Raw genomic sequence first — 20,777 nt, 5'->3', positions numbered from 1 at the left:
GGAATATTGGATCATCAAGAAGGAAGAACAATTAAAAGAGTAAAATTATGGGTAAATAGAATAGAGTTTCCTTCTTCTCTTGGATTTTCTAAATTATGTTTAACAGTTGAAGCAAAAATTATAATGATTCCTGATGTGGTTTCAATGTATGTAGAGGAAATATTTAAGAAAATTATATTATAAATGGAGGATAGTGAAAGGACATGAGGGAGTTTAGGTTTTTACACTCCACTCAAACTAGTGAAATGTCAACATCAGTAAACCATGATGTAATAGCTAGAGCAACCACTTAAAAAGGTATACAAAGGAATACACTCAAAGTGCTATAAATAAATCAAATTGGAATTCTAAAAATTGTTAAGGGAGCCTACAGGCAAGCAGAGAAAAAGAAAGTAGAGAAAGGAAAAACAGAGGGAACAAACAGGAAACAAAAATAAAATGACCCTAACATGTCAATGATTACTTCCTTGCAAATGATCTAAATACATCAATTAAAAGACAGAGATTGGCAGGAAAATAAAATACCCCAACTATAAGCTGTCTACAAGAAACTTACTTCAAATATATATCTCCAGGGAATTATGCTGGGTGAAAAAAAGCCAATTTCAAAAAGTCACACACTATATGACTCAATTTCTATAACTTTCTTAAAATAATATTATAGAGATGGAAAACAAATTAGTGGTTGCCAAGAGTTAGGGACAGTGGGGGAGTGGACTGGGTGTGATTATGAAAGAGTAGCACAAAGGAGATCTTTATGGTGATGGAATAATCCTGTATCTTGATTGCAGTGGTGGTTACACAAATCTACACATGTGATAAAATGATATAGAACTATACACACATATTGTACCAACGTCAATTTCCTTGTTTTGATATTATAGTATAGTTATATATGATGTAACCATTGGGGGAAACTGGGTGAAGTGTTCATGGGACTTCTCTGGATTATCTTAGCTATTTCCTATGAATCTATAATTGTTTCAAAAGTTGAAAAAAAACTCAGATTAATATTTTAAAATCATATTTTAAAAACTACTAATAATATCATACTAAATGGTGAGAAAATTGCAGCTTTCCCACTAAGATCAGGTTCAAGACAAGGCTGTCCCTTCTCACCACTCCTTTTCAACACTGTAGTGGAAGTTCTAGCTAATATAATAATACAAGAAAAAGAAATAAGTATACAGGCTGGGAAGGAAGACATAAAACTGTCTATGTTCACAGATGACATGATCATCTATGTAGACAATCTGAAAAAAATGACAAAAAACTCTGGAACTTAAAGGCAATTACAGCAAAGTTGCAGGATACAAGGTTAATATACAAAAGTGAATCGCTTTCCTATAAACCAGCAATGAACAAGAGGAGTTTGAAACTTTAAAAATGAATGCCATTTACATTAGCACACCCAAAAATGAAATACGTATGTATAAACCTAACAAAATATGTACAAATTTATATGAGGAAAACTACAAAATTTTGATGAACGAAAATTCAAAGAACTAAATAAATGGAGATATTCTATGTTCATGCACAGGAAGACTCAATATTGTCAGGATGTCAGTTCTTCCCAACTTGATGTATAGATTCAATGCAATCCCAATCAAAATCTCAGCAATTTATTTTGTGGATATCGATAAACTGATTCTAAAGTTTACATGGAGAAGCAAAGGACCCCAAATAGCCAACACAGTATTGGAAGAGATGAACAACATTGGAGAACTGTCACTACTTGACCTCAAGACTTACTATGAAGCTACAATATTCAAGACAATGTGGTATTGGTGAAAGAATAGACAAATAGATCAATGGAACAGAATAGAAAGCCCAGAAATAGATCCACATAAATATAGCCAACTGATCTTTGACAAGAAGCAAAGACCATACAATGGAACAAAGATAATCTTTTCAACAAATGGTGCTGGAACAACTGGACATCCACATGCAAAAAAATTAATCTAGACACAGACCTTACATCCTTATCAAAAATTAACTCAGAATGGATCACAGACCTAAATATAAAACACGAAACTCTAAAACTCCTAGAAAATAACTTAGGAAAACTTGGGTATGATTATGACATTTTAGGTACAAGACCAAAGTCATGATCCAAGAAAGAACTAATTGATAAGTTGGATTTCATTAAAATTAAAAACTTCTGCTCTGCAGAAGACAATATCAAGAGAATGAGAAGATAAGCCACAGACTGGGAGAAAATATTCACAAAAGACATATCTGATAAAGGACTGTTATCCAAAATGTACAAAGAATTCCTTAAGCTCAACAATGAGAAAATGAACAACCCAGTTGAAAAATGGGCCAAAGACCTTAACAGACACCTCATCAAAGAAAATATACAGATGACAAATAAGCATATGAAAAGATACACAACACCATATGCCATCAGGGAAATACAAATGAAAACAACAGTGAGATACCACTACATACTTATTAGAATGACCAAAATCTGAAACACCAACACCACCAAATGCTGGCAAGGACGTAGAGCAACAAGAACTCTCACTCACTACTGTTGGGAATGCAAAATGGTACAGCCACATTGGAAGAAAGTTTGGCAATTTCTTACAAAACTAAACATACAATTTAGCAATCATGCTCCTTAGTGTTTAACCAAATGAATCAAGAACTTACGTCCACACAAAAATTTGCACACAGATATTTATAGCAGCTTTATTCATAATTGCCAAAATGTGGAAGCAAACAAGATGTCCTTCAGTAGGTGAGTTAGTAAATAAACTGTGGTACATCCAGACAATGGAATATTATTCAGTGCTGAAAAATAAGAGCTTTCAAGTCATGAAAATACATGGGGGAATCTTAAATGCATAGTACTAAGTGAAAGAAGCTAATCTGAAAAGATTACATACTGTATGATTCCAACTATATAACATTGTGGAAAAGGCAAAACTATGGAGACAGTAAAAAGATCAGTGGTTGCCAGAGGTTGGGAGGGGAGGAGGAATGAATAGGTGGAGCATGGTATTTTTAAGGCAGTGAAAATGTTCTGTATGATACCATAATGATGAATACATGTCATTAACATAAAAAGCTATATCCAATATAATTTAATTTTTCTTTGACTGTGCAAAAGATACTTTCAAGCCCAATCATCAGCTTTCATTGTATTTTAGAAATTCAGAAGGGCCAAATAATGGTGAGTTGTAGTTGATAACATGACAGTAAGATAATTTACTGAATTTAAGTATTTTTTCATTTTTGAAAATCCAGCCAGAATAAAAATACATACATCATAAATGAGATCTCACACTGGCACTTCCTGCTTCCCTGCCCCCTCTTCTTTTTTTATAACAGATTTATTGAGGTATAATTTACATATGGTAATATTCACCCTTTTTATATGCTCAGTTCTATGAATTTTGACAAAAGAATATCACCACTTACAGTCAAAATATATAACATTTCATTACTCCAAAAAGTTCCCTCATGATCATCTACAATGAGTCATTTCCCCTCACCCTTCCTCTTGGCATGCACTGATCTGTTTGACCCCACAGTTTTGCCTTTTCAGAATTACATATAAATGTAATCATTTGTGTCTGGCTTCTGTTCACTTAGCATAATGCCTTTGAGAATTGTCTAAGTTGTTGCCTGTATCATTAGTTCATTCGTATTTATTGCAGAGTTGTATCCCATTGTCTTAATGTATATCCACGTATTTATCCATTCACCAGTTGAAGTACAATTTGAGTTATTGCCACGTTTTGGCAGTTATGAAAAATCTGCAAAAACATCTAGGTACAGGTCTTTGTATGAATATAATTTTTCATTTATCTTGGGTAAATACCCAGGAGAATGATTTTAGGGTCATATGGTAATTGTATGTTTAACTTTTTTTTTTTAGTTTATTTTTGGCTGCATTGGGTCTTAGTTGTGGCACGTGGGATCTTCGTAGAGGCAGGCGGGCTCTTCATTGTGGCATGTGGGCTTCTCTCTAGTTGTGGCGTGCGGGTTTTCTCTTCTCTAGTTGTGGCGCTCAGACTCCAGGGTGCATGGGTTCTGTAGTTGTGGCACACGGGTTCCAGAGCATGTGGGCTCTGTAGTTTGCAGCACACAGGCTCTAGTTGAGGCGCGTGAGCTCAGTAGTTGTGGCGTGTAGGCTTAGTTGCTCCTCGGCATGTGGGATCTTAGTTCCCTAACCAGGGATAGAACCTGCGTCTCCTGCATTGTAAGATGGATTCTTTACCACTGGACCACCAGGGAAGTCCCCCTGTATGTTTAACTTTTAAGAAGCTGCCAAACTGTTTTCCAAAGCAGGTATACCATTTTACATTCCCATCAACAGTGTATGAGATTTCCAGTTCCTCTATATCCTCACCAGTACTAGGTATTGTCATTTTTTTTTTAAAAAAAAGCCTTTTTAGTGGTTGTATAGGGGTATCTCATTGTGGTTTTAATAAGGATTTCTTGAATGATTAATGATATTGAGCATCTTTTCATGTGCTCAATTGCCATTCACATCCTGTGTTTGTGTGTAAAATGTCTGTTCAAATCTTTTGCCCGTATTTTAAATTGGATTGTTTGCTGTCTTATTGAGTTATGAGAGTCAACTCACACTTTGTACTCTGGATACCAGTCTTTTATCAATGTGTGTATTGTAAATACTTTTCCCAATCTGTGGTTTGCCCTTTCATTTTCATAACAGTATTTTTCAAAGAACAGAAGTTTTACACTTTGATGAAGTCTAATGTATCAAGTTTTTAATGGATCACACTTTTGGTAATTATCTATGAAATCTTTGCCTAACTAAAGTTCAAAAAGATTTTCTCCTATACTTTCTTCTAGAAGTTTTAAGTTTTACATTTGAGTCTATGATCCATTTGTATTAATTTTTATGTACGGTGTGACTATTGGTATTTATAAAGCTCTCATACATATGATCACATCTGATAATCTTTAGATTAAAAAAAAACTTTGGGGAAGGCACATGGAGAATTTTAATCCCCATTTTACAGATGAGAAGTCGGAGGATTAGAGAAGTGCTGTGTAATTTGCTCAAGGTCCCATAGCTGATAAGAGGTGAAATTGAAAGGTATAAGGTAAAATTGTGATGAGAGTTAGGGTCTCCTGCGGTCTCAGGCCAGTACTGTTGGAGCCAGCCAGCTAAGACTCAAGATGGCACCCACAGCAAAGCAAAGATTACCAGTGGCGATCTGAGCGACCTATTAGGCACTGAGGAAAGAGACTCAGACAGTGGACTAGTCTAACCTCAGACTGCACTCCTCTGGCCCATTTGGGGCTCCACAATTGAAGAGAGCCAGAAGCTGGCCTGGCATCCTGTTCAGGTGACACTCAATGAATACTTTTTGATGATGATGATGAAGACTAGGAACGTGTTAAGAGGAGAGCTCTCAAAGTAATACAGATTTAGAAATTAAAGCTAAGAAGAAATATTAATGAAACTAAGAATTGTTTAGCCTAGAAAACAGAGGCCCATGATGAAACTTGATACAGCCTTCAAACAAAAAAAGCTTGGGCTTACTTTCTGAGGGCTGAGCAAGGGGAAATGGGCTGGAAGAATCCAAGGAAAAGGGAAAATTTCTTCCTCCCTGTTGAGGATTGTTACAGACACTTAAGAGCCTTTATAAACAGAATAAACTCTTCTTATTTGAGTTTGGAGTCAGGGATTTGCCAAACATTGGCTCTGATGAAGGATTTCAGCATGAGAGTTACATGACCCTCTTGCATAGTGTCCTTATAAATCTTTGAGCATCTCCTGAACCTGCCCTGTGTCCCTGTACAATTCCAGGAGCCCTTTGTCTGTGGCCTTCCCTACTCCTTAGTCTTAGCATCTTCACAGGACTGTTCCAATGACCAATAGAAGTCTTACCTAAGCTCCTGAAGGCTTAATTAATTCTCATGTTCCTTGGCACTGAAGCCAAGTAGCCCAATGCCTAAGGCTATAAATCTGGCTTAGCATCCCTGGAAGGAAGCTTGAATTGTTGGCTGGTCCAAATCTGACCACAGTGCTTGAATCTCCTGTTTTATGTCTACCTCTGCTTGCACACCTCCAATGATGGGAAGCTTCATTCATCCCAGTAAGAGATATAATACAATGAACATTGGACTAGAAATAAGGAGAGTTAGGTTTGAGTCCCAGCTCTTCCACTTAACTTGCTGTGTGATCTTTGGCAAGTCCCTTCACATTTCTGGAGCTGTTTCTTTATCAGTAAAACGGTTGTAGAGGAATCTCTTTGTTTTAGTTTGTTTGTTTAACTGCTATAACAAATAGCCCTAGAAAATTCAGTAGCTTAAAGGACAAGACATTTCTTTACTTCTTATGTAACATTCAGGGCAGGGATTCCAGATTGGAGAGAGAGGGGGAACTTCACTCCATTCACAGACCCAGAGAGAACTGATGGCAGTTCTGCCAGTCTTAATACATGGCTTCCAAGGTCACTCTGCTGTTATAGCTCCCAAGTAAGCAGAAACATCATGGTAGTCTTTTTATGGTCCAGGCCTGGAAGTGGTATTAGTCTTTTTGCCCACATGCTATTGGTCAGAATTCAGTCACATGGTCAAGCCAAACAGCTGAACAGGCTAAGAAATGTAGTGTAGCTGTGTGGTAGCTAGCTAGAAGTCTCCATCACAGACTTGATCTCTAAAGGCTCCCTGCCCCAGCTTTGAAGTTCTGGGTATACTTATGAACTAGACTCCTGGTTCTCACATTGCTTTGTTACAGGCACTTTGAAAATTGCCTAACCTCACTGACCATCAGGGACTAGCAGGCTGGCAGTGCAGACCAAGACAATGCCCCCAGTGAAAGGCCAGAGAAGATCTGAGATACCAGCCGCACCACCAGGTAACACATTAAACTAAGGTGTCTTTGTGCTTCTTTTCTCTGCAGCATGGGTAGGAGCCCTCTCAATGGGCATGATCTTCTTCTGTTCTCCCATTGTGAGTATATTCACTGATCGATTGGGCTGCCGAATCACAGCAACTGCAGGGGCTGCCGTCGCTTTCATTGGCCTCCATACCAGCTCCTTCACCAGGTAAGGCTAGGAGTTGCCGACCATTTGCCCAAGGCTGAGGGTTGGCTTCTTTCTGGGCCTCAACTAGACACTCTTCTCATTGTAGAATCCCCCGTGGCCCTTTCCATGTAGGGTCCTCAAGACCCTGCTCCCAGGAATTATTGTCCAATGGGACTCATCTTGGTAGGGTCCCCAGGACACATTGGTAGGGAATATACCCAAAGAGGATCCAAGAGTTCCAAAGTGGTGGGAGGAGCCAAAGCTTGGGCATTCATACTGCTGGGCCCAAGTCAAGTTTTGGCCACTGAATGGCAATGGAACAATTCATGAGTACCATTCCCCTCTTTGGGCCTCAATTTTTATACTGTAACATGAGGAGATTAGATCAGGTCTTTTCAGGTGTCTTCCAGCTCTGCCATTCTATTTCCCTTCAATATGCCACACATCTCATGACCTCAACTGCCCTCCTGGAAATGAACTTCTGGAGTAAGCCCATGTGAACACCTACCATTACAGGATTCCTAAGGTAATCTTATGCTGAAAAAGAGGTCAGCTGAGCCCAAGGCTGTTTAGCATTTCTGGTCCTTTTCCATTTCTGGATAGCAATGCATGGATGATTTGGAACAGATAAAGATTCATGTCTTGGGTGTGAGAAGGGATGTTTAGCAGCCTCCCTCACTGAGATACAGACCCAGCACCCAGCTACCCAACTAGGCCTAAGCTAGGTAAACTCAAAATCTGGTCCCATAGGTCCCACTGGCAGAAACTGGTAGTGTCAGGCAAGGAGCAGGCTACAAGTTCATTTTCTGCTTTCTTTCTGCCAGCTCTCCAGAAGCATGTCTGTAGGGGAGGAGAGAAGTAAAAACTCTCCACCACAGCCTGAGGAATATGGGATTCCTAAAGAACTCCAATGACTTTCTGCCAAAGACACTTTGGGAGTTATGGTACCTCCTACTTCCAATCTGCCTGGGCTGGTGTAGGAGAATGCCAGCCTGGAGACGTGGCTAGCTTATTAGAGACTTGCTTTCTGAGCTTGGCTCCCCAGAGAAGGACCATGGTTATGCTCTCCAGGCCTAAGGTTCCACTCACAGCAGAGGATGATAATTGTGTTCTGCTACAACTGGGCCTTGTGAGGTTGAGCCAGCTTTCTTTATGACTTGAGCATTTCCGGCTGCCCAGCCCACCCTCCAACACAGCTTGGATCTGGCCTGCAATGGTTTCTTGGCTTGGTCCCATCCAACTGGGACAGAGGCAGGGAAAACCATATCCTGTCTGTAATCTGCTCAGTCTTCCCAGGGCAGCAGCTCCACACCCTTTCAGGACCCCTCTGGTGGTCGGCCTCATTTGCCCTCAGCAAGCTCGTGTCTGGCTCCTTGTGGGAAGGAGCTAGGCCTCAGAAGCGGCTCCAGTCTCAGAGCTACACATCAGAGGCCTGTTTTTTAAGGCCAAGCAGAGCAAAGTGTAAACAAATTAGCAACATACGGATCCCATTTTCCTTCCAATCCACATGAGCTCAGTTACAGGAGGGGAAGGAGCTCAGATGTGCTTTCTCCTGGCATTCTTCTTTAGGCACATTGGAGTAGGCGTTCTGTTCTCCAGCCCCTAAGCTCCTCCCCCACCCCCTTTGCCCTTTCTGCAAGAACATCGTCAAAGCCAAGAAACTTTCTGGATGGCTTCACATCCAGTGGAAAAATGGTTCTGCTTGTGGCTAGAACTCCAAGTCATCTTTCCTGTTGCTTGAATCAGGGCTCTGAGTTCCTTTGGATGGTGTGAGGTGGGGCAAAGTTCAGGCAGGGGTGGGGAGGCCTTGGCAAGCCTGCTCAGGGGCCTCCTGCCTTTGGGCCCAGCTAGAAATAGATCCACCACACAGCTCCCTGAACTGAATCCCATGCTTTGCTCCCACTGGCCCCCTCCCTGAGGGTCTCCCTCAGACCTTCATAACTCCTCTCCCTTAGACAAGGCCCCCAGCCCAGGTCAATCCCAAATGGTACTTAGATTCTAATGGGAGGAAGCCCCAAGGAATCTGACAGAAGAGGAGCACTTGGCTTAGCTATGTGTTCTAAGTAGAGGCAACACTTTTGAAACCAAAGCCCTTGCTCATATCCAATGAATGCAAGCAGATAGAAAGAAATGATGATGATAGCTGTCTTGGAATCATGAGTACTAGCACCACTTCATCTCTGCAGCATAGGTCCAGTCCTTTAGTATGAGGACTGGATCTATCTATGGAGAGGAACTGCCCGACCGTGGAAAGTATTAGGTTATTACGTGGTCAGATAAGAAGTATTGCAAAATATGTGGAGGCATCAAAAAGAAAACAAAGTTTTTCACTAGTTTGTGCCAATATCATCTGAGGGCAAATGGCCAGCCAAGCTGACCTTCCCATGGCCTTTTCCCTTCTGATACTTTGCCTTCTGTTATAGAAGTTTATAGTCAAAGCAGGGCCTAAGGGTTTTAAGCCAGAGCCTCTCTTACTTGGCCAGGCCCACAACTTCTTTGAGTTTCCAGTTCCCATCAAGCAGCCAAGCTACTCTGGGAAGCTAGTCCATATCATGTCCAGCAACAGGAGCCAGGCTTTGGAAGTTATAGAAACTCCTTACTTTAGGATCCCCATGGAAATTATCTAGGGCCTGGAGTAAAGTGTCTTGGGACATCCAGACCATGGGCATGGTTGGAGAGGGGGTGTCTCTCAGAATACCATCAACCATTCTGTGAAATATTAAGGGCCCTGAGCATGAAGAAAGACACTGAAGAGTCCTATGGAGGGCCTCAACCTTCTAGAATCTTGGCTCCTTGCAGAACTTTCTTGTTACTTGGGATAAAGCTTTGGTTACCAGCCCAACCATGGTGTCTAGGTGAGCAGTAGGTGTAACTATTCTCTCTAAGGCACTGACTTACTCTTTGTAGCCCCTCATTCAGACTTTGCATAGGCTAGTTTTGGCTTTCTTTTGAACAGTACTCTCTGATGGGGTACTATGATTCAAACTAGAGTCACACAGACTTAGATTCAAGTCCAAGCTTTGCTGATCCCCAGTTATGCTACCTTGGGTAAATTACTTCTCTGAGCCTCTGTCTCCCCATCTACAAAATGGGGATCAGAAGGTCCTATTCCTTGTCTATTCTGAGGGTCAGTAGTAACTGGGGCCATGGGTTAAGGGTGGGGGTATGCAGATCTCAGGAGGGTGAGGGGGGAAGGGCAGGTGGATTGCTGGTCAGGCTTCTGAGGATAGCTCTTGGTGTCTCTCCCACAGCTCACTAAGCCTGCGTTACTTCACCTACGGGATTCTCTTTGGTTGTGGCTGTTCCTTCGCCTTTCAGCCATCTCTCGTCATCCTGGGCCATTACTTCCAACGCCGTCTGGGTCTGGCCAATGGTGTGGTGTCTGCTGGGAGTAGCATCTTCTCCATATCCTTCCCCCTCCTCATCAAAACGCTGGGGGCTAAGATCAAGCTCGCCCAAACCTTCCAGGTGCTGAGTACCTTTATGTTTATTCTTACGCTGCTTTCACTCACCTACCGACCCCTCCTGCCCAGCTCGCAGGACACCCCAAGCAAGAGAGGTGTCCACACCCTGTGCCAACGCTTTCTGGCTCAGCTCAGGAAGTACTTCAACATGCGAGTGTTCCGCCAACGTACCTACCGCATCTGGGCCTTCGGGATCGCTGCTGCTGCCCTTGGCTACTTCGTTCCCTATGTACACTTGGTGAGGAATACCAGGGTGGGTCCACCCTACCTGACCCCAAGAAGTTGCCCTTAACTTGCCTGAAGTCCAGAGGGTAGGAGCAGAAGACATTGAAAGGGCAGACCTGGAACCTTTGGAGAAAGACAAAACAGTGGTTGGAGAGACCCAGAGTAGGAAAGAGCATGGGCTGAGGGAAGACCTCAATGGGAAATGGGGGAAGTTCCTCACGGGGAGGCCCATGCCTATGGTTTCCCCCACTGATAAATCTAGATGGATTTTCAGGAGAAGATAAGCATCACCGGGATACAGGAGGCTGCCTCAGATGACCCAATGATAGGGTTTTCTTTTCTTTCTTTCTTTTTTTTATATTTATTTGGCAGTGCTGGGTCTTCGTTGCAGTGCCTTGTCTCTTCGTTGTGGCGTGTGGGCTTCTCTAGCTGCAGCACATGGGCTCAGTAGTCACAGCATGTTGGCTCAGTGGTTGCAGTGCTTGGGCTCTCTAGTTGCAGCATGCAGGCTCTAGAGCATACGGGCTCAGTAGTTGCAGCACGCTGGCTTAGTTGTGGTATGTAGGATCTTAGTTCCCCAGCCAGGGATCACCAGGCCCCTGCATTGGGAGCATGGAGTCTTAACCACTGACCACCAGGGAAGTCCCTCAATGATAGAGTTTTCTAAGAGTGTGTCTTATGGAATGCTAGTCTTTGGGGTCAAGTAATTTTGTTTAAGAAATAACACATACTAGATTTCTCTAGCTTCATAATGTGTAGCAATCTTTTAAAGGTACCAAAAATCCTGCTGTAAAGAAATCAATTAAGCTTTGTTTAACCACCATACACCCAACTTACATGGCCAAAGATTTGTTGCTTGTAGTCCAACTGTTATCTTCCACAGACCTTGTGTTTCTTAAAGCACACTTTTGGAATATTACCTGGAAGTTAGTGGATCATTCTCCCTTGGTGACCTGCTGTTACCCTAGGCTGTCAGTTCTGGGTCAGGGAATGAGGAGATAATAGGGGAACCCTTGGACTTTTTTCAGTTGTTAAGGCTGTATTCTGTCCTGCCAAGGCTTGGAAGGGGCTTAGAGACACCCACTGCCCTCAGCTGTTGCTCAGAAACCCAGAATCCAGAGAGCCAAGGGATATGCAGCCTTTTAAGCTGTTAGAAACAGCCAGAGAGCTTGTTCTAGAGCTAAGGCTATAAAGGAGGGAGCTGCAAGAGAAGGAACTCTTGCCATGGTCCAGGGAAGTAAGCAGTAGAGGATTCTGGGTATGCCCACAATTAACCATCCAGCTCTTCTTCTTCCTCTTATCCCGTGGGCCTGGTGCTATGCTTTTCAGATGAAGTATGTGGAAGAGGAATTCTTGGAAATCAAGCAGACCTGGGTGCTCTTGGTGTGTATTGGAGCTACCTCAGGCCTTGGGCGCCTTGTGTCAGGCCGTGTCAGTGACTCCATTCCTGGACTTAAGAAGATCTACTTGCAGGTGAGTGTGACCACCCTGTCTACTGTGGGGAAAACAGCCTGCCACAGATGCTAGGTTATCCAGCCTTTGGGATACAATGATAGGATGTATAACTGCTGTGGCCTGGGCCCCAGCTCTGATACCAGCTTGCTATGTGACATGGGAAAGTCAATCAACTTCTCTAAGCCTCCGTTTCCCTTGCTTTCAAGTGAAGATCATCATCCTTGTTCTGCCTCCTTCATCAATATGGAGTGAGGATGTAGTGAAAGCTGTCAGTGTAAATAGAACCTCTAAGAACACTTTCAAAGAAAATGTTTATTAATAAAGGCTCTCCCATCTGAAAGAGGGAAACTGAAGCCAGGAGTTAGATGCTGCCCCCATTGAAGACTGAACTCATGGCTACCTTATACTCTCTTGGAGGGTCTTGAGCATCTGCAGTACTCTGTGGCCCAGTGTCTCTCTCCTCTAGGCCCAGACCCATCACTTCTTATACCTCCAGAGCTACTTGGCACCAAACACTGGCTCTCAAATGCCATCCTCTTGACGGACACAAAAAAATTGCCAGAAAAGGCCAGACCTCACTTGCCCTCTCTACACCTCACTTTCCTCTTTCGTGCAATGAGAATAATCCTTGCCTTTCCTATCTCACCTTGCAGGTGAGGATCAAAAGGAATACAGGTGTGACCAGGCTTTGAGAAGTAAAAAGTGTTATAGCCATGCGAAGTTTTAATCCTTCTCACAGTGACACAGGTAGCCTCATATTGTGGGCAGTAGCCATGTGGATGCTCAAGAGGCCACTTTTTGTGTGACCTGGGCTCTGGTCTGGCTTGAATACAGACTACTGCTCAAGCTGTCTGTCTTTGTCTACTGGGCAACAATATTGTCTTTCTGACCTGGCTCATGCTTTTTGCTACAGCAGTTGGGTTTACCAGAAGGTGCCCAAGTGTGGAACACTGTGAAGGGATAACAGCAGCCCCAGAAAACATGTGGGTCACAGTCCATCAGGAATGTTGTTGAGTTCTGACTATCCTGGAGAAGTCCTAAAAGAACTTCCAAGGGGCCCTGACTATACACACAGCAGGGATTTCTCTGTCTTCTGATAGCCCCAAGTGTTTTCCTAAATACCCTCGTATGTCTTGGATGAGGATATGATTAAGGTTTCCTGTTGTGTTTAACTTTGTGTTAGATTTGCAAGAGCTAGTGAATCTGCTTTGTCAGAGCTCAGGGTGCCATTATGGTCCATCCAGTCCATCCAGTCCATCTCCATCTCCACTGATGGAGAAACTGAGGGAAAGACTCAGACAGTCATGGCAGAGCTGAACTCCTATGTAGCACTCTTCTCATATTCCACTTTACACTAAGTGATGGATGGCAGAACCAAGTCCCAGACATAAGTGACTAGACCAAGGTCAAACCAAAAGGCTGTGATTGAGATAAACCAATTATAAAATTTTAAATTCCTGTGCCAATATCAGCAAGACCTTACCTGGGTGGCTTTTTGCATAGGACTGTGTGTGGCTTTCCCAGCCTCTTCCACATGGCACCCCTGTGGGTCTTCCCTGTCAATATCAGCAACTCCAAGATGCCAAAGAGTGCTGGAGATCAGGGTAAGCTAGTATTGGGCCAGGGCTTTATCTTGAGGAAAGGCAGAAGCCCTTGCCTAGCCATATAGCTCATTTCTCACTGTAGTCCCTAGGAGAAAGGTAGGGCCCAAGCAGTTTTTGCTTTGTATTGTGCAGAGGGAGTTCCAAGAGAGGCAGAGGCATTAGCTAGTCAGAAGAAGAACTAGGCTTATGGCCCAGTGCTTCTGCTGAACATTTCCCCTACCCACCCAACAATCTCTCCCCTTTTCCACTCTTACTTGACCCAGTTTTACCACTTAGAATAATATAAAATAATCTTGGAACTTTTTAGCTGAAACATATCTTCATCAACTTGTAGTCCAAATTCTCCATTTTACAAACTGAGGAACTGAGGCCCAGAGAGGGAAAGTGATTTGTTCAAACTCATTGTGCTGGTAAGTGTCTCAGGCTGAAAGCACAAAACAATGAATGAACTTCTCTCTCTTGAGCTACTCAAGATACTCCATCACAAGAATTTGCCTCCCTTTCTCCCTGGGTCAGATGCAGGAGTACTGGTCTGGGAGAGAAAAGGAGTATACGCAGCTTCAGGTTCTGAAGAGCCATCCACTAGACTTTGTGGTTCCTACTACTGACAAAGACAGGCACATGTGTCTGGTATCAAGGCCCTGGACAGTCTGTTGGTAAGGAAGTGGTGACAACCTGCAGGACAACCTCACTTTGGGCCAGTTCTTGAGGCCCGATTCTCAGTTCCAAGAGGGATTTTTAATTTCTGAACCTTGGCAAGGCCTTGTGGAGGATATTAAGAGGCAGCTAGATACAGTAGGTAGTAATTACAGCCAATTGAAATCAGTTAATGGGGTCCTTTGTATTATATAATGGTATTAACTCCTTAATTGCCATACCATTATGACTTGGTTGATAAGTGGGTCTGGTTTTATCTTACAGTTGTACATGAATCTCCTAGAGGAGAAACTGGGATATCTGGGTTCTTATTCCTAGATTCTGCCTAGCTATCCCAAAACATCTTAGGCAAAGTTCAAAAGTCCCTCAACAAAGAGATTTCCTCAGATGGCATGACCAGGACATTTCTTATCCTCTGCAAAATCCAACCAATTAGCCTAACAAACCCATTGGCAGCAACAACACAGAAAATCTTTAGTGCTTGAAACAGCCTTGACCCTCCTACCTGCCTTCCATGTGGTGATGTGGTGACTTACGCTTCCTGGATAAGTCAGCCTGCTTGTGTGAACTATTAGAAAATCCTGGATCCTGTCAAGGCCTTGGTTAACAGATCAGGCCTTAGCCCTGACCCTGGGACAACCTGGCTCTGCTGGCTACAGTGGGTGGAGCCCAGGTCTTCAGTCTGGCTCACGGACACAGGTTGCAGATGACTTTCATCAAAAGGCCAGCTGTGTGTCCAGTGGCCCTTATCTCTATTGAGAGGGAAAAACCAGCCTCTGGATAGGCAGCTTCTTTACTTCAGAGTCATTTTGCTCAGCCCAAAGAAAGCCCAGTGGCTAGTCAGTGCCCCCTGGACTGGCTTCAGGCACCCTAGACCTCTTCCTAGTGTCTTGGTTCTCCTTAGAGCCCCCTTTGTTGCCTTCGCAGGGTGCCCAGACAAGCCCAGAAGCCCCCAGAGCCATAATGTCTGAGTGTCTGAGATGGGTGGTGTGTCCCATGTCCTAAAGCCTAAGGAACCTGGGTGAACCTCCCAATGGCCTCCTTCACACCAAGGTGTTTTCTAAAATCAGTCTCCCACAAAAATGGGGACTGGCTCCCTCCTCATTTCAGGAAGCTGTGCCTTCCATTCATGCTCCCATCTAATCATTATTCAATTATTCAAGTCATCCTCACTTCCTCCCCTTCCTCTTCCCATATCTAACATGGATCTGAAAATACCAGCATGGTCTGATCCCAGACCCTGTTGCCTGGGGCAGACAAACACAGGATCAGAAAGCAGCAACAGCAATTCCCTTTATCTCAGAATCCAATTAAAAGACAACTTCTTGAGGACAGGAGCAATGCCTCCTCTTTTAAAAGTCTTGACAGAATCAAAGTTAAATAGGGGCTCTCTTAAAATCTTTAAATCCTAAGTCCTTCTAAGCAGGACTTAGAAGGGGCCTAAGTAACTAGTCCACTGGGCTCTCTGTTGATATCCCCTTGCCCCATTTTACAGACGTAGAAACGAGGCCCTGAGAAAGGAGATGTGATTTACTATGTGGTCTTGGCAGGCAAGCACAACATGACCTCAGGCTGTTGCTCCTTTAGGTCATCTCCTTCCTGCTCCTGGGCCTGATGTCCATGATGATTCCCCTCTGCCGGGGCTTCGGGGGCCTCATCGTTGTCTGCCTCTTCTTGGGCCTGTGTGATGGCTTCTTCATCACCATCATGGCCCCCATCGCATTTGAGCTGGTGGGCCCAATGCAGGCCTCACAGGCCATTGGCTACCTCCTGGGCATGATGGCCCTGCCGATGATTGCCGGACCCCCCATTGCAGGTGAGGTTGATATTGCAGGGAGGGCATGAGTGGGGGAGTCCTGTCTTCCTTGGGACCTAGATCTCCTAAGCACCTCTGCTTAAAGTCCCTTTTCTCCTTCTTTCCTATTTAAGCAGCCTCGTCAGAGTGCATGAAACCCCTTACCACCACTGGTGAAAGAGACTAAGGACAGTATATGTGCATGGATTCATTTGGGGGGGATGGGCTTTTCATGGCTGTATATCTGTTGCTGTGGGGTTTTATTGTAGACAGCATGGCTGATTCTGGGACAGTAGAGAGAGAAATGGGTTTGGCCTTCCTGACCATTCTATTGATCCAGAATCTTCTCTCTCTCTCTTTACAGGCAAGTAATTATTTGGAAGGTAGTTGAGCAGGAAGAGAAGAGAAAGTGGGCCCTGGTTTTATTAAGACTTAGAGATACCCCCTCCTCCTCTACCAGCTTCTGAACTGAGCCTGTAGAAAAGATTTGATTAAGAACACAACCCAGGACTGGACCAATGAGGCTCACTTCCTGCAGGCAACAGGCAAAGTGTTGGCTTGCTATCTTTCAGCACTCCCAATTTCTCTGTCCACTTCCAAGAAGGACATTGTTGGTACCCCAGAGAACTTAGGAAACAAGGAAAACTAATAAGAAGAGAACATCATTTCCTTTCTTTAGGATTTATTGCAAATATTGATTCATGGGCTAGAGTCTCCTAGGCTGGCCAACTGGGCTAGCTCAACAAGCATTCCTTGAATACCAATTCTGTGCAAGGTGTTGTGAGGGCAGTGGTCATGCTGTGTTACAGTGACAAAACCTTCTACTCAGGCCCTTGTTCAACAGCCACACTGTCCACTGGGGGAGGGGAGCCTCTACCCAACTCCTGATCCCAAAGGTGGATCCCAGAATCCATATCTCTCTCCATTTTGCTTACCTCCTAAGCAGCCTCAGGGCCTACTTGCCTTTCTTCGGTAGTGTTTCTGGGCTCATCCTCCCTATGAGGTGTCCCACATTAGCTTCTGGAGGTGAGCAGGGAAGGCCCTGTATCCCATGCCAAATACATTTACCGTATTGGCAACCTAGAGGAACCCAGAGGGGACAACCATATCTGTAACTAGAAGGAAGGATACACATACAGCCTCCTCTTAGGGCATATGGGCACTTCAAAGAAAGGGAAAATAGGAACTTGGCTGAATTGTTCCACAAGAACACTCTAGCCCAAGCTGGGGGTGGAAGTGTATATCACTGTGAACCGAAACAAGTCTTGGTCATCTTCTGTGGAGTTCTTTTAGAGTAGCTTCCCTCCTAACTCCATACCTTGGAGTGACTAGAAGTTAGCTGTAGCTTCATAAAAGTCAGAAATGGAGAAATTGAGAAGCTTCATTTGCTTCTTTCATAACCTCAAGAGCCTGCAACCCCAGTGCCTCAGAGAGGAGCAGCCTGTCTTTGTAATAGAGGTTTTGTTTCTTCCATCTAGGAGTGTTTAAACTGAGGGGGCTCTCGGGTCAAGGCAGTACAGGCCAAGAGTCTCTGGATAGGCATTGTGATGGCCCCTAGAAGAGGCAGAGAGCACCTTTGTACAAGAGGGCAAAGCTGGGCTTGACTTGTCTCTGTTGACTTTTTAGGCCTCCTCCGCAACTGTTTTGGGGACTATCATGTGGCCTTCTACTTTGCCGGTGTGCCCCCGATCGTCGGAGCTGTAATCCTCTTGTTTGTCCCTCTGATGCATCAAAGGATGTTCAAGAAAGAGCAAAGGGATTCCAGCAAGGATAAGATGTTGACCCCTGACCCAGACCCCAATGGAGAGCTGCTGCCAGGCTCCCCCACCCCTGAGGAACCAATCTAATGCCTCATATTTGCCATCGTGTGCTCCTCCCCAAACCTTTCCCTTCACCCTGCCCTGCTCAGCATTTACATTTTTGCCACCAGCACACTTGTTCCCAAACCTGCACATGCAGCATTTCAGCCACCTGACCATCCCCCTGGAACCAAAGCTCCAGGTGTTCCAAACTCATTAACCAAATTCTCCCTGTGAATGCCTTTAAACTTGCCAGGGTCCTCTCCTCCCAGGATCTAGGAAAGCTTGGGATCACCCCCTCGCCTTTGGACCCTCTCCATATACTTTCTAACTCTTGGGGGAGGCGGAGGATGGGAACTCCTGGCCCAGCTTGTTAGTCACCCACTAAAAGCAACTGCCAAAGGTGCTACTGTGTCCCCAGGAGCCTGGTGGGAAGATCCAAGCCTGTGTGCTGAGGAGTTCCTTGCCATCTGTCCTTAGGAACCATTGGGGGGTGCAAGGGAAAGGGCATAGAGGTAAAATGAGATGAGGAGCCTTGTTTAGCCTCAGAGTCTCTGAGGGCTATGGCTTCCCAAGAGGTATGGGTGACATCATTTTACAAGTGTACAGAGAGTCTCCCCATCATATGGTTGGTTAACAGTCTGCTTTCTTCTTTCCTTCCTCCTTTTTTTCCTCTACTGCCTCTTCTCCCCCTCTATTTCTTTTTATGACTGTCATATAGACTCGTGGGTGCTTGAAGAAAGGAGGGACCCAGAGCTTGGGCCAATCAGCCTCACCTTGGCCCAGCCCGCCCCTAACACTAGCATCAATTCCACTCATCTCAGGCTGAGCCACATCTCATTTTTTGGCTCAAGCTGCTATAATCCTATAGTGGAATAATAGAATATCACATAGGAAAGGGACCTTAAACACCGTTAAATTCCACTCACTGATTTTTTACAGATTTTCCAGGACAATGCATTAACCTGCAGGCTGTCCCAGCTCCCAATCCTTATATCCACCTGTCAAAATGTGAAGAAATTCCTTTCATTCTCAGCAGGCAGAGGAAGACTGATGACAGGGGGAATGGCATGGTGGGGGGAGGAGCAATAGTTATGGACCTGGGGAAGGACCAACTCCATCTCTCATTATTCATGACGGGTCAACATTTCCACCTGGGCCAGGCCAGAAAAGGAACTGTTTGAGGGAAAATCCCATTCCCAACCTGGATCCCCCAAAGGTAGAGGCAGCAGCTGCACATAGGGTTGGAAAACTTCTAGGAAGAGGAAACCATCCTAGGCTTTATTACCTAATGTGTCCCCCATGCTGGGCATCCTGGACCACTCTACTTAGTGGGCATTAAAGGTGCCAGGAAGGGTAGACTCTGGACCATCTTCATCCCTCTGAAGTAGGTACCAGATGTTTCCCTATGCCTAAGCTCTGGGAAGCACTCTTGCTGAAGATCATTTCCAGCCACGCCATGTCCGGCCATCACAACTCACCTTATTAGGAGCTCAGCCTCTCTCACTCAGCCTCTTTGTATTTCTCCCTATTCTGTGTCTTTTTCTGCTGTGTTCCTATTACCCTAACCTTTCATCATCTTCTTACCAGGCATCCCTGGCTGTCACCTAGAGCTAACAGTGACTTGCCACCCCGAGCCAGGGCCATCCCAGGGCCAGGAGGATGAGATCGCCCCTGAGGAGCTCCAAAGAAGACAGTGGTCCCCACCCATGAGTTTTTCCGTTACGAACAGGCAGCTGGGGCATGGTTGGCCTCTGATGGATTCATTCAAGGCCAAAGTCTGAAGCCCCCTCCCTTGGTCCCAGTCCAGCTCTTATCAATTCCCCAAAGGAAAACCCACTGGTTCTTGGCTCTGTGAATAGGAAGGGGCCTGCCTAATTATGATCCTGTTATCCCAAACAGCAGTGGAACAGGAGGAGCTGGGCCCCAGGAGCTCTTTAAGTCCCAGAAGAGGCCATTGAAAATGTTGGAGCAACAAAGCCCCTGCTTCCATTGCTCCCTGCCCACTCCCACCAAGTCACCTGAGGGCAGTTCTGCAGGGCCTCCTTTGTTGCTTATGGTATGGATAGCTCTTAAGAATCAGGGTGCTACCCACTTCTCTCCAGATGAAGGAAAGACATTCACAGGTCCCAAATCTGCCCTATCAGGTGTCACATAACGTGGCAAGGTGTCAGTTTACTTCTTCCACACATGTACACGTGCATGTGCGTGCTTGTGCACTTTTGGAGAGAACGTTGGTTGGCAAAAGCAGCACAGTATTAATATTTAGGGTAAGATGCAGCCTCTTATGCACCACAGTTAAATCAAGGAGAACGAACAAAATTTGGGAGCTTGAGATCTGGGACATTTAAATCCTCAGAAGGTTTGGAACAAAATAAACAGATCTAAAAATCCAGCTTTTGTGTGTTATGTTGCCTACATGGGTGAAATAGTCTTAAAAATCCAGCTTTGGTGTGTATGTTGCCTACATGGGTAAAATAGTCTTAACCTGGTTAACAGCAGGAAGTTTAGTTTCAGAACTGAAATCTCATTTCAAATCAAATTTATGCCAGGGTCTGTACTCCTTTTCTTCTCCCTTGTAATTGATGGGGGAACTTGAATGGGCTAGTATAGCCGGGTTATACAGCCAGGCAGCAGCCTGGAATTGAGGGTGATACAGAAGAGAGACCTATAACAATGACAAAGCTGGGAGTAACCTTAGAGTCTCCCTTGTCCATACTCTGCTTGAATTTAAGTGAGGACACTGAGGCCTGTATATAAGGCAC

At 44.5% G+C, this 20,777-nt stretch overlaps 1 protein-coding gene across 2 annotated transcripts in view; it reads left to right on the top strand.

Moving 5' to 3' along the window:
• The window catches only part of SLC16A2 (solute carrier family 16 member 2), a 117,041-nt gene extending 98,220 nt beyond the window's left edge, over positions 1-18,821 (top strand). Inside the window, exons 2-6 of one of the 2 annotated variants that reach the window (XM_022580879.2) lie at positions 6,890-7,034; positions 10,265-10,715; positions 12,032-12,175; positions 16,006-16,234; positions 17,840-18,821. In XM_022580879.2, coding sequence (XP_022436587.1) covers positions 6,890-7,034; positions 10,265-10,715; positions 12,032-12,175; positions 16,006-16,234; positions 17,840-18,060 — 1,190 coding nt within the window. In that variant the 3' untranslated portion in view covers positions 18,061-18,821. The remainder of the gene's footprint in view (positions 1-6,889; positions 7,035-10,264; positions 10,716-12,031; positions 12,176-16,005; positions 16,235-17,839) is intronic. The other variant, XM_022580880.2, reaches the window with a different exon arrangement.
• The last annotated feature ends 1,956 nt before the right edge of the window (positions 18,822-20,777 follow it).

Source organism: Delphinapterus leucas, chromosome X (assembly GCF_059928025.1).
Source record: "Delphinapterus leucas isolate spDelLeu-1000000601 "Yukka" chromosome X, BTC_Dleu_Yukka2, whole genome shotgun sequence".
In the NCBI taxonomy this organism is placed as follows: Eukaryota; Metazoa; Chordata; class Mammalia; order Artiodactyla; family Monodontidae; genus Delphinapterus; species Delphinapterus leucas.
Note: the sequence above shows the minus strand (reverse complement) of the source record. Positions and strands in the feature narration are given on the sequence as shown.